The 13,452-nt window shown below is 32.2% G+C and overlaps 3 protein-coding genes across 3 annotated transcripts; 1 reads left to right on the top strand and 2 right to left on the bottom strand.

Annotated features, from left to right (window-relative positions):
- Positions 1-1,736: 1,736 nt before the first annotated feature.
- LOC113847862 lies at positions 1,737-6,706 on the bottom strand. Its single transcript, XM_027477160.1, has 4 exons — positions 6,415-6,706; positions 6,065-6,146; positions 2,334-2,492; positions 1,737-2,102 (listed from the first exon to the last, which is right to left on the bottom strand). The coding sequence occupies exons 1-4, from the start codon at positions 6,601-6,603 to the stop codon at positions 2,038-2,040; spliced, it is 495 nt and encodes a 164-aa protein (XP_027332961.1). The 5' UTR covers positions 6,604-6,706; the 3' UTR covers positions 1,737-2,037.
- A 755-nt stretch (positions 6,707-7,461) lies between these two features.
- LOC113848018 (cytochrome c1) lies at positions 7,462-9,107 on the bottom strand. Its single transcript, XM_027477369.1, has 2 exons — positions 9,019-9,107; positions 7,462-8,357 (listed from the first exon to the last, which is right to left on the bottom strand). Exons 1-2 carry the CDS (start codon positions 9,031-9,033, stop codon positions 7,815-7,817), a joined length of 558 nt encoding a protein of 185 aa, XP_027333170.1. The 5' UTR covers positions 9,034-9,107; the 3' UTR covers positions 7,462-7,814.
- A 2,473-nt stretch (positions 9,108-11,580) lies between these two features.
- Positions 11,581-13,133, top strand: LOC113874610 (rho GDP-dissociation inhibitor 1-like). Its single transcript, XM_027512827.1, has 5 exons — positions 11,581-11,784; positions 11,875-11,941; positions 12,248-12,466; positions 12,552-12,676; positions 13,062-13,133. Exons 1-5 carry the CDS (start codon positions 11,581-11,583, stop codon positions 13,131-13,133), a joined length of 687 nt encoding a protein of 228 aa, XP_027368628.1.
- Positions 13,134-13,452: the final 319 nt, after the last annotated feature.

Raw genomic sequence — 13,452 nt, forward strand, 5'->3', positions numbered from 1 at the left:
CAAATTTCTATTGAAAATGAATGGTTTCAATTTGTTTTGTCTTTTCATTAAAATAGATTTTCCCTAGAGATGCAAACTTTGAATTCAAAATTCAATTTGTTTTTGCTTATCTTTATTTCCTTAGAATGCGAAAATTGCTGTGTGTAGCGTCAAAAAACGTGCATATCTAATAACTTTTGTTTTGATATGAAAAAATGAATTTTCTAATCGCTCACTTATCTCTTCCTATAAATTAATATAAATATAGCAAAATATTATCACTAATTATTTTCATAAAAATAATTAATTAATTGAGAAAAAAATTGTGTTTTAAAATTATAATTTTTTAAAATTATTTATTATATTAAATAATTGAATAAAATGAATAAATATCTCATTAATTATTGTTATTATTTTATCAATATCTTTATATGAAATATTTAAATTATGTAAATAATCCGAGACTAACAAATTTATTAATAAAACATAAATTAAAAAAAAAATCAGATAAGCAAGAATTTGGTAGTATTTAAGTCAAAAAAAGAGAGATTGACTACAAAATTGCTGTACCGGCGGCGTTTGATTGTTCTCCTGAAGGCGATAGTGAAAACCGCCGTTTTTGAAAATTAATATTAAGTGCTTGCACAGATAAACCAAAACATGAGCGCACATGTTTCAAAATTTTATTCTTTTATAAATTAATAACATTTATTTTTTCAAAAATAAATTGAACTAAATTCTCATGTAAGAATGTTAATCTTTTGAAATATATAAATTATTTTGTAGAATAAAGAGAAATCTTGTAATAATTAATTAAAAGATAAAATATAAATTTTAAAAATATTTATTTTATTATATATACACATATAACTAATTAAAATTTAAATCATGAATTTTTCAATCAATAATTTTGTTTCCTTGTTCCTGAATTTGTTAGAATTGATTTTCAATTATTGAATATAATCAGGATATGTATCTAAATTAATTTCAATAAAAAGTTTTAAGAATTGTTAATAACATATTTTTTTCAACACCTTATTTCATCATAGTTTTTATTATTACATAAAATTATTAAAAATTATAAGTTTCACTTTTATATTTTTTAAATAATTTCAATTAAAAATTTATTTAAAAGAATATGTTAGTGATTATATTCCTAACACGCCTCAAGATTTTATAGTGAAAAGTATGTCACAGCATGAAAACTTGATTTTGATAAGTTACAATGAATAAATAAATTCTTTCATGTTATTGTATAAGATTAGAGAATATAGTTATATTTAATAATTAATGTATCTTATAACTAATTATAATAAATTCTATATCGTATTATTAAACAATATAAAAAAATAAAATCGATTACTGAATATGTCCTTCAAACATTAAGTTTTTGTACACAGTCAAACACACACACATAAATTAGGACTAAAGAAAGATATTTTATAGACATATTTATTTAACTTAAACTTATTGAATTGAAATGTAACTAATCAGACATGTAATTATCAAATTTTAGATAAACAAACACTAAATACTATTCATAGTATGTTTCCTTTTGACAAACTTTCAAACTTGACTTAAACACAATAGCATTAACTGTAAATAATTTTTTTTAGCTGTATGCTTGAATGAAATAAAAAAGTATTTTAAAAATTAAAATAAACATGAACTAATTGCCTTCACAGAAGCAAACATAAGTACAAAGAGAAGATTAGCATGTTCTTTGACTTTGAGCAAGATTACAAACACAAATTCATAAATAGTTTCAACTTTTTATATAATTTGCCAATTGTTACTAAGATTATCTAAGATAAAATATCATTCTCTCCCTTAATTACAGAGTTAACAAAATGGGCTATCCACCCCATTGAACTGACCCATGACAGATAGCGAATTTTAACTAGCACGAAGAAATAGAGTGAGGCTATACAAGAGAACAGAATGTTACAAAAGGGGAAAATAAATAGCATTAAGCTTTCTTCCTGGACTGAGATTCATTTCTTCGAGGCCTTCATGAAAATTGTTGAAAGCATCACATAGCACGACAATGGATTCCCTTTAACTAGCAAGGTTTCTCAAACGTTTCAGCACATTTTTTTCCCCAGTGAGTTGCCTAACCAAACCTTTAAATTGACCAAAAAAATTCAATACCTCATGGCCAAATGTAGCTAATTAGTAACGAATAGCTGAAGCCAAATTGTGTATATATATATATATATATATATATGATAGAACTTCAGTAATTCATGATTTCCCAATTATGCATTTGATAAAGTAAAGTTACTAAGAAATTATATTTCTTTACATGAAAGTACATGTTGAACAGAAGTTCCATCATTAAAATAAGTTATTACCGTTGGTATAATCGCGACAATCATGAAGACCAATCTTCAAATTTGTTTCCCACTTTTTGTTGAATTCTCTTGTTATTTCCACAGTATCTGCTTCTGAATATCCAACCAGCCAGCATTTGTTTCTTGGCAACTTCTTTAACTTCCTAACGCGAACAGTTCCTAAGAATACAAACAGAGGTCTTGATTTGATTAAGGTAAACTTAAAAACACAAGTGGACACAAAATCAAATCAGAAAGTTCAAATTCTGTCACAAATAAATCAGTACAAAATTGTCAAAATTGTTGTCACAAATAGGTTGACTTCATAATTGATACAGCTTTTTCTGATACAGATAATCCTCGATCTGCATCTTCCAAACGCCAAAGTCTGTACCATCGAAATTTTTTATTTTCACCTTTCCTTCATCTGCGGCCATCACTCCTACTCAAATCTGACTTCTCCTCAGAATTATTTCTGACAATTTCTATATACCACTGTGTTTAAAACACGTCTGTGAACAAATTTGTAATGCTGACAAATTTTTCACTATTTACTATTTGTGTGAACGGTACAAATTGCAGAATTTTACTATTCACATGAACAGTACCTCACAAAAATTGCAGAATTTTGAACCAGCTCTGATACCATTTGTTGAGAAAATTATGCCGAATTTTCTTGTAACGTCAGATTTGTGGAAGTAAAAATAAATGCAGAATATTTGCACACACAAAATTGATAACGGAGTTCAGCCAATAAAGCTTACGTCTCCGGACTGCTGCAGATATATTACTGAAAAAGGGAATACACTCAGTGTTTACATAACACTTAAAATACTCACAACCCATAACCCAATTATACCTAAAAGCTAAACTATTTTCTCTCTTTTTTTTTTCTCTTATTTGCTCTCTATTTTTCTCTCAAAAATGGGATACAAAGAATGGATGGAAGAGCTTCGTATTTATAGGCAACAAAGTATCACAATTTGCTAATTTTTCAACCAAAGTTAGGCACCGAAAACGTTAACATTCAACCGAATGCTAGGCACCGAAAATGACACACTGTTCTTGACTTTTCAACAATTGGCGCTGTCTGTAGGAAGATAAAAACAGAAAGATGATCCGCAGCAGAGATGTAATCTTCAATGAAAGAGTGATGTATAAGGACAAGCATAGCACAAGCGCTAACAATGCAGAACAGATTGAGCCAGTGTATGCAGAAGTGGATGATGTCTCAGAAAATTCTGTAGTTGAGAATCCTCAGTCAGAGGAATCAATTGAAGAGAACAGTAAGCAACAGTCTGACACATCAGAGGCTCCTATTTCAACTCCTGTATTGAGAAGGTTTTCTCGACCTCATGTGCCTAACAGGAGATACATGGACTACATGTTGTTGACTGATGGAAGAGAGCCTGAAGATTATGAAGAAGCATGTCAAACTATAGATGCCAACAAGTGGGAGCTTGCTATGAAAGACAAGATGAAGTCTTTGATCTCTAATAAGACATGGGAACTAGTTGAGTTACCTATGGGAAAGAAGGCACTTCATAACAAATGGGTGTATCGGGTGAAGAAGGATCATGATGGCTCCAAGAAATACAAAGTCCAACTAGTTGTCAAAGGATTTCAGCAAAAAGAAGGAGTTGACTACACTGAAATATTTGCTCCAGTTGTAAAGCTCAATACTATCAGGTCTGTCTTAAGTATTGTGGCTAGTGAAGAGCTCTATCTTGAGCAATTGGACGTGAAGACTGTATTTCTTCATGGAGGCTTAGATGAGGAAATCTACATGCATCAACCTGAAGGTTTCTCAGAAGAAGGGAAAAAGAATATGGTATGCAGATTAAAGAAGAGCTTGTATGGCCTGAAACAAGCCCCAAGACAGTGGTATAGGAAGTTTGAAAGCTTCATGCACAAGGAAGACTTCCAGAAATGCAATGTTGACCACTGTTGTTTCTTCAAGAGGTATAACTCCAGTTATATCATTTTGCTACTTTATGTTGATGATATGTTAGTAGCAGGTTCAGATATGAACGAGATTAGAGATCTAAAGATGCAGCTGTCAAAAGAATTTGACATGAAGGACTTAGGTCCAGCAAAGAAGATTCTTGGAATGCAAATCACGAGAGATAAGTAAAGAGGAATTTTGCAGTTATCTCAGGAGGAGTATATCAATCGTGTTTTACAAAGATTTAACATGGGCAAGGCCAAGACAATTAGCATACCTTTGGCCAGTCACTTTCGCCTATCCAAGGATCAGTCCCCTCAGACGGAGGAAGAAAGAAACTTCATGGCTAATATTCCATATGCTTCAACCATTGGAAGTTTGATGTACGCAATGGTGTGTATTAGGCCAGACATTGGCCATGCAGTGGAAGTTGTAAGCAGGTTTATGGCAAATCCAGGAAAAGCTCATTGGGAAGCAGTCAAGTGGATTTTGAGGTATCTACGAGGCACAACAAAGAAGTGTTTGTACTTTGGAAAAGGAGAATTAAAAGTACAAAGCTATGTAGATGCAGACTTCGGAGGTGAAGTCGATCACTGAAGAAGTACCACCGGTTACATTTTTACTGTTGGTACTACAGCTGTCAGTTGGATGTCGCGGATACAGAAGATTGTTATTTTATCCACTACAGAAGCTGAGTATGTAGCAGTAACAAAAGCCAGTAAAGAGTTGATATGGCTTCAAGGTTTGTTAACAGAGCTGAGATTCATCCAAGAAAGGAGTGTTTTGCACAGTGACAGTCAGAGTGCAATACATCTGGCAAAGAATTTAGCGTTTCACTCTAGAACAAAGCACATTGATATACGTTATCACTTCATCATATCTCTGCTTGAGGATGAGGTGCTGACATTGAAAAAGATTGTAGGAAGCAAGAACCCAGCAGACATGCTAACAAAGGTGGTGACCATTGACAAACTGAAGTTGTGTTCAACTTCAGTTAACCTGCTAGAATAACAGACCAGAAAAGACTGCTGCATTGATTGAGGTGTGAAGACAGATTGAAATCAGTCTTCAAGTGGGAGATTGTTGAAAAGTCAAGAACAGTGTGCCATTTTCAGTGCCTAACATTCGGTTGAATGTTAACGTTTTCGGTGCCTAACTTTGGTTAAAAAATTAGCAAATTGTGATGCTTTGTTGCCTATAAATACGAAGCTCTTCCATCCATTCTTTTGTATCTCATTTCTGAGAGAAAAATAGAGAGCAAATAAGAGAAAGAAAAAGAGAGAAAATAGTTTAGCTTTTGGGTATAATTGGGTTATGGGTTGTGAGTGGTTGTGAGTATTTTAAGTGTTATGTAAACACTGAGTGTATTCCCTTTTTCAGTAATATATCTGCAACAGTCCAGAGATGTAGGCATTATTGGCTGAACTCCGTTATCAATTTTGTGTGTGTAAATATTCCGCATTTATTTTTACTTTCACAAATCTGACGTTACAAAAAAATTCGACATAATTTTCTCAACAATAATGTTATCTGAGAAGAACTAATTGCATCCAAGTTTTCACTCCTCTCTGTTTTCACTTCTAATTACAAAATTATACCTTATTTCATTCTGTTTCTTAAATTTACATAGAAAACATTTAGATCAACTTTTTTTCCTTGTAATTCTTTGACAACAGACAATAAAATTAAAGAAAGTGGCAGATTTATAATTAAAAGTAAAAACATGAAATGAAAATATAAAATAATTTATAAACCAAACAGCTCCTAATTTTCTGGAAATGTCAGAGTAGTATTCTGGAAATCGCACCTCGCACTGCTCTACCGTTTAGAGCTGCTAGGGCCACATATATATCTTCAGGATCTTTTGGTTGAAAATCAAAAACCAGAACCTGAAAAAGCATTGTCCTTGTCATTAGATTAGAACTCAAGCTTGAAATTTGCAAAGGCAACCGATGAACTAATTAAATTGCAGTCATAGGTTATATGAAATTATGAAACAAAAAAGTCCTACATTTCTATTCCCAACAAGCAGCGAATTAAAAAATCTCAATTTTTTTTAAAAGATAAAATTCATAGATACCCAGAACCATAATTTATAATATAATGAGCTTATCCATGAATTGAACTGTAGATATAAGAAAGGAAAGTTATAGAAACCTGAGAATGAGGAGAAGGCGAATCGGGTTTGATGATGACCATGAAATGTTGGAAATCCCAGAAATTGAGGGAGTAGGCTGCAGACATAAGCAATTGGGGTGGTCCCTTTGTTGCCCTCAGAGGCATTGATGCTACATACACTTCATCTTTGCCCATTAACATTGCTGACTTCAAAGACAGAGATTCCATTTTTTCTGTCAGAATAACTCAACAAAGCCAAATTCTATTTGGAGAGAGACACATCTTAACTGAACTGCTCAACTCTCTATCTGGTTCACCTTAATTCTGTATCACAGACTTCTGGCTGAAATTGCTTGTTATATATATGGAGCTTAATCCCTACGAGTCCAACAGTTCGAATATGAGGACAATTTTTTTGTATTTTCTCTCTTTTCAAGTTCAGAAATAGATATTATTTTGAAAATTTTTAATTTTAACTTTAATTAATTTCAACTTTTTGTATTTCTTAAATATTAATTATTTATGCTAATACACTGTTCACTTAAAAAAACAAAAAGGAAGGAATTTTAAAGTAATTTTAATTTTTTTAAATTAACTCTTTTTTCTAAATATAAATAACTAATATTTTTACTTACCTGTGTAGGTTATTATATACATTATCTTATCATTTTTTTAAAATTTTCTTTAAATTGAAAAATATCAATACAATAAGAATATTTATTAGTTTATATATTTTTTAGTTCAAAAGTTCTTATTTACTAGTCTAGTTTTTTTTATCTTAAACTAAATCTTTTTGTTTTTTGTTTTCGTTTGTTTTAATCTCTCTTATGCCCTTTGAGATAGAAATATGAAAGACGCCTAACATTTATTACTATTAATTTAAGTGCGCATTTATACATCACATTTATATATACTAAGATAAATGACAAACATAGGATGAATAGCTTCATAACCTGATTCATAAATATCAATTGGCTTTGCTGATTCATAATTATATTAGCAGCTTTACTTAAATGAGGATCGATGGTGACAAAAGGTTCATTAAGACAAAGTTACTAAGTGACATGAAAAAACCAGAAGATACTAATAATCTACATATTTATTTGAACAAAGAAAGCTATTCTGCATTGCTCAATGCAGAATCGTACAAAGACCATAACAACAGACTTCATTGATAATACCTAGTACCTAAGAGACCCACACCCAAATTTCCACATAGAGCTCACAGTACATAAACAGAAAGAGTACATACAGCTCATGTATATTCCATGTGATTAGTGGGTCGTCATCACTCATCTCTCTTTCCCATTTAGCTATGTACTAGCTATTTTTATTAGACCACTAAACAAAGAAAAGACATGAAGCAACAAGACAATATGCAACTGAGAAAATACCCTGTCAAACAGTTACATAAACTGCACATTTCCTCTTCACATTCTTCACTCAGTCTTCTCAGTTGGAGTGTCTGTCACTGTCACTGTCACCTCATCACTCTTCTCAGCTTGTGCTTCTGCTGTGACTTCCTCCTCTTTCTTTCCACCTGAGCCTTCTGTATCCTTAGCTTCAGCCTCAGATACCTTCTCTTCTTTAGCAGTATCTTCTTTTTGGGTTTCTTTTTCTGGTTCTGCACTTGCTGGTGCCTGAACCTCAACAGGATCAGCATTTTCTTTTGTTTCCTCAGCAACTTCTTCTGGCTCGGCTTCTTCCTTCTTGGTTTCCTCTTCTGTCTTCTCAGCTTTTGGCTCTTCTTTGACAGTCTCAGACACAACTTCTTCTACCACCTCTTTTGTCTCAACTTCAATTGATGGCTTACCTTCAGAAGCTTCAGGTTCTGGGGCTTTAGCTTCTTCATTGGTTTGGTCAGAGCCAGGTTCTGATGTTGGTGTTGGAGTCTCAACAACTTCTTCTTTAGTCTTCTCCTCTTCAGCCTTCAATGATGCCTCTGTTGTGTCGTCTGGGAGGGCAATCTTTGCTGATGCAACCTACAAAATCCAATTCCAAAATCATATGCTGTTTATTGTAGTCGGAAGTTAAACTCTGCTTAGAAAAAGAACATGGTGGAGGACATGCAGCTAAAATACTTCTTATTCTTATTACTTGGCTACTCTTGATTAATGTAATCCTTCTCTGAATTGCTGCAATATATATATTATTAATAGGATTGAGTTTCAAATTTACAGATTTAATGTCTCTTTTAATGATCTAACAAATATAACAGAGAAAAGGCACGTGATTTATGTGGCTTCTTTATATGTGATAACAAACTAAATAAAATTTGCATTTCATAACTTCATACTTTTCTACGTAATTTTGAGTAAAAAGAATATACAAAGGGAGTTCAATCTTATATACTGATAAAGGGTTAAGTGGCTCTATCAAAAAGATATATGCTGCTGCCATTTCATTGGCTTTAGCTGACAAGAATTTCAGAAACAAAAATTACGGTCGGAATACTGCAGGCTAAAGAAAATGAATATTTTCCTTGTCTAAAATTAGAGAGAAGCAAGGATAACATTAAGATCAAACTGAAAACAAACAAAGGAAAGTAATGGTGAATTAGAGTAGCATAAACAAGAAATTTTATTTGTGACTTCTGATCAACCACGTGAATTAAAGTAGCAAGTACTACTTCATAGAGTTTACCTCAACTGTGGCCATTGGAAAACCAAAAAATATGCAACTGATTCTAATAAAGCAAAGTTAAGAGTGATATAGAAAACTTAGCTTTTGATGAAAAGAAATGAGCACTTAGAGTGGTTTATATAGAAGAAAAGGTCTCTCATGCTGATCAAAGAAACGGAGAGGTGGGGACGGTTCAAGAATCTTGGGATTTGAGTCGTTTCACGCATTCTTCACTGAATGTAACAAGCATGTTTGGCAATAATGGTGACAAAGGCTTAGAGATGAGTTTTTATTATTATTTTATAATGGTTATTTTGGATCACTCTATTGGGAGACTGAATAATGGAGTATGATTTTTCATCGAAGCCATCATCTTCTTTTGGTTCTAAGATTCTGTGCTTTGTGCAGTCGGATATATAGGAGGAATTACCAAATTCACCGTTATTCAATCATGATTTTGTGGTAAGAGTGCACGTATTATAGTGTAAATATATTTTTACCATGCACAGAAATTAAACTAAATTAATAAATAAGCATAAACAAATAAATCATGTCAATGCAAATTTAAAGAAGACATAGGTCACACCATGAAGAATATGTGTGGCTATGAGAAAATCAAAGTATTGAAAGCAGCTATGCTATTCTTCAAGTTTACAATAATTTTTTTTAAAAGGATAATAACAAGAATCGCAATACACTCTTGATAATACCAAAATTGAGAAAAAATGAATATAGTCAATCTGTGTTACAAACTTAAAGTACATTAACATCTGTGGACACTGGTGATGAATGGCAACAAACTCAATAAAGATTTATACGAGTACATTACTTTTGTATGATCTTCATAGCACTTCTGTAATCACTACTAAATAATTTGTTATGGTGATGAATTTAATTGAAATATATTGGTATTGTAAAAAATATTATACTATCATCTAATTATAAATTTTTACATAATAACAAATTAATTATTATGATAAATTTAATTTATTAACATTATAAGCATAAATTGAAATTTGTTTACCATTGCTGTGAATTGTAAATTTAATTTATTAGCATTAATTTTGTCTTGGGGGGTTGGAATAAAATCTTTCTTGGATCCCAAACAAACAAATAAATTAAAAGAGAAGGGTGCGTACGGTAGCTGTGGTTCCAAATCAAGACACGACGCATATAACACAGCAAATCGTCATTCATCTAAACTATCTGAGCTTTGGTCGGCTGGTGGGCCATTGGGCCCATACCAGTGGGCCCTATAAGGGGATTCACACATGGTGTTGTATTTGTCCCCAATGAGCACGTGACACGTGGAAATCACACACCGACCTTGTAGTAGTTCTGTTGCTGCTTACTCTTTCTTTCTGTGATTTTGATTTTGATGTGATGAGAGTATAATGGAAACCTGAAAATAGGTGTGAATCATGCCACCATTGACATGTTTGTGGTATTGCTTAATGCCTGTGTGTAAAGCCTTATCAAATATAATTATATATAAAAAAAGTGCCAAACAGGGTACAGAGGATTCCTTTGCCTTTGCCTACAAATAGAATGATGAAGCCTAAGAATAACATTTTATGAATCACGTCACCATCCACATTGGTATTATTTACCTAACATGCACACCTCTGATTGCTGTAAATCTGTTAAAGCACCAAAAAATTAGATAAGAAAAAGGTTATTGCTAAATGTGTTTATGATTCAACGCTCATTTTTTCATCAATATTACTCTGATACAAGTATTTTAGGCCTCCTTTAATGTAATATTTTTTATTTTGAATATTTATTTTTATCATAATATAATTCCATGTCCAATAACATTTTAACATGTCACACTTAATTAAATTACAAAATTATTAAAAACCATAATATAATTCTCGTAATTAACAAATCTTATAATTTACCATATGGGCCGGCCATTATTTTCTGCCTAGTAAACAGATTCCAAATCTTGAACCGCTGAGCCCAAAATCAATAAATCAAGTTGTCGACCCAAAAGAAAGGATAATTATCGTTGACGTAACAAAAATTATTATTGGAGTATTAGTTATTATTTAGAATTAACACAATTGAGAGAAATGTAATTAACATTATGTTGAGTGAATATTGTTACATAAGAATAATATTTAAAGCAAACAGATAAATAAAAATGAATACAGTAATAAATAATGACACAATTTTCTAATCCTAAAAAATATTCTAAAAATAAAAATAAAAATAAAAATTCAACAAAACATCATCAGGGTCCTGATCACACGAGTCAAAATTAGTATGTTACTAACGTTAATGTCACAGAGATTTCGGATCACCACATGACTAATTCCCAGAATGACTCATAATTCTCTCTCCTCCTGAAATATTGAGCTACGCCACAGGCAAGCCTTTTTTTGCTTCTGCTTATTCATGGTAGTTGTTGCGTTTTATGAAAAACATTTTTTCACTGTTCCCTTACGTACTCATCTTTGCCTATATGCCATTTGTTTCCTTTTTCCTCCCTTTTGGTGACCATTAATATTGTTATTGATCCTTGTAACTGTTGATGAGTTAACGAGGTTCCTTGTTGGAGCTGCTTCAAGTTCCAAGAAGATGGGTGATGAAAACAATGCCGTTGGAGAGAAAGGTAAGGCAGCGGAAGAACATGAAGAACATTATAAAAGTGAAGGTGAGCCATTGAGCAGGCAAGTGAGTGAGACTTCTATCTATGCAACTGAGGAGGAGGAGGATGAAGTTGGAGCCAAGATTGAATTGGGTCCTCAGTGCACTATTAAAGAGCACCTTGAGAAAGACAAGGTTTGTATGTGGTGTTTGCTCAAATTCAATTCACCCTTCTATTGCTTCCTTTCTTTTTCATTGTTTAATTGGATTCTGTGATTAATGTAGGATGATGAGAGTTTAAGGAGATGGAAGGAACAACTCCTTGGGAGTGTGGATGTGAACAGTGCTGCAGGTATATGGACTGCTTATATTTCCTTTTTGAGGCTTTCTTGCTTGTAATATTCAAATTTGCTTCTTTTTTTTCATTTTGAAAAAATATAAGGCCAGTGCAATTAAAACTTTCCTGTAATTAACATTCTGAGGAATCATAATCATTTTCAATGTAGTCCATTAAAACTTAAAAAATTTGGGATATTTGTTTGTTTGTATAATAATTGAGAACATGTCTTTTATTAAGTGTCTAATTGGGATACATTTATTATATGTTCTCTTCTGTGTCCTCATACTGATCACTGTGTTATTCTTAATTTGTTTGTAGAAATCCTGGATCCTGAAGTGAAAATTAGCAGTCTATCTATCGTCTCTCCTGATAGAGATGACATTGTTCTTCCTATTCCTGAAAATGGAAATCCAAAGGGTTTATGGTTTACTCTTAAAGAAGGTAGTCAGTACCGTTTGAAATTCACCTTCCAAGTGAACAATAATATCGTGTCTGGCTTGAAATACACCAATACTGTCTGGAAGACTGGTGTCAAGGGTAAGCTTTTTTTGTTTAGTGTATTCCAAAATTCTAACATGCAAACCCCCATGACGCATTCTCTTACACAAGTCTCAAATTTCAGTGGACAGTGCAAAAGAGATGCTTGGAACTTTCAGCCCCCAGGCTGAGCCTTACACACATGAGATGCCAGAAGAAACCACACCCTCTGGGCTATTTGCAAGAGGATCATATTCTGCAAGATCAAAGGTAATATCACTCCTAAAGCCTAGTTTGAACAAGTTTCTAGGTAGAAGAAGAAAATAAAGACATAAAAATCAATTAATTAATTTTTTTAATAAGTTAAAATTAACTTATTCTCTTCTACTATTTTGTTTTTAATTTATTACTGTTTTAGTTTCATAATGCATGGATTAGGACCTGTAGTGAAGCAAAAGCATATTTACCTTGCTTTTTATTTATGGATGAAGTTTTTTAGATATTGGATTATTTTGGGTAATCATTGCTTAAGCTTGTAGAGCTATAGCCAAGAATAATATTTCATGTTTTCTTTTATACAGTATTATGGTAATTGATAATGAATTGATGATACAACCATATATATGTATATACCATGGTATTTTTCCTTTGGCAGTTTGTTGACGATGACAACAAATGCTACTTGGAGATCAACTATACTTTTGATATTAGGAGGGAGTGGGCTTAAACGTGGATGGAAACCTTCACAATCTTCAACTGCAATAGTTACTCTCCTTCATTTAGTCAAATATATTTTAATTTCTATTAAGAAATTCAGATATATGCTAGGTACTGAATTCCCGCTTGTACTACCTATTTTTTTGGTATTGACTATAAAAGAGACAGAGACAGAGAGAAATCTTTGGTAACTTTCCCAATAAAAGGACCTTGCATGTCTCTTTTTTTTAATTATTTATTTTAAATTTTGTATGACTCTCCTTAACTTGACTACTTTTGCCAATCTAAATCTTGGAGACAATAATCCTTTTAGCGGTCGGGTTGCTTTT

The sequence above is a fragment of the Abrus precatorius genome, unplaced genomic scaffold (assembly GCF_003935025.1).
Source record: "Abrus precatorius isolate BTA unplaced genomic scaffold, Abrus_2018 Scaffold8, whole genome shotgun sequence".
NCBI classification, from domain to species: domain Eukaryota; kingdom Viridiplantae; phylum Streptophyta; class Magnoliopsida; order Fabales; family Fabaceae; genus Abrus; species Abrus precatorius.

Excerpts from the sequence above, each read along its gene's own strand:
- LOC113847862 (XM_027477160.1), bottom strand. The coding sequence starts at position 6,603 with ATGGAATCTCTGTCTTTGAAGTCAGCAATGTTAATGGGCAAAGATGAA. Across the intron at positions 6,147-6,414 it reads CGCCTTCTCCTCATTCTCAG|GTTCTGGTTTTTGATTTTCA; the intron begins GTTTCTATAACT and ends ATGCTTTTTCAG. Across the intron at positions 2,493-6,064 it reads AAACGGTAGAGCAGTGCGAG|GAACTGTTCGCGTTAGGAAG; the intron begins GTGCGATTTCCA and ends TTGTATTCTTAG.
- LOC113874610 (XM_027512827.1), top strand. The coding sequence starts at position 11,581 with ATGGGTGATGAAAACAATGCCGTTGGAGAGAAAGGTAAGGCAGCGGAA. Across the intron at positions 11,942-12,247 it reads GGATGTGAACAGTGCTGCAG|AAATCCTGGATCCTGAAGTG; the intron begins GTATATGGACTG and ends ATTTGTTTGTAG. Across the intron at positions 12,467-12,551 it reads CTGGAAGACTGGTGTCAAGG|TGGACAGTGCAAAAGAGATG; the intron begins GTAAGCTTTTTT and ends CTCAAATTTCAG.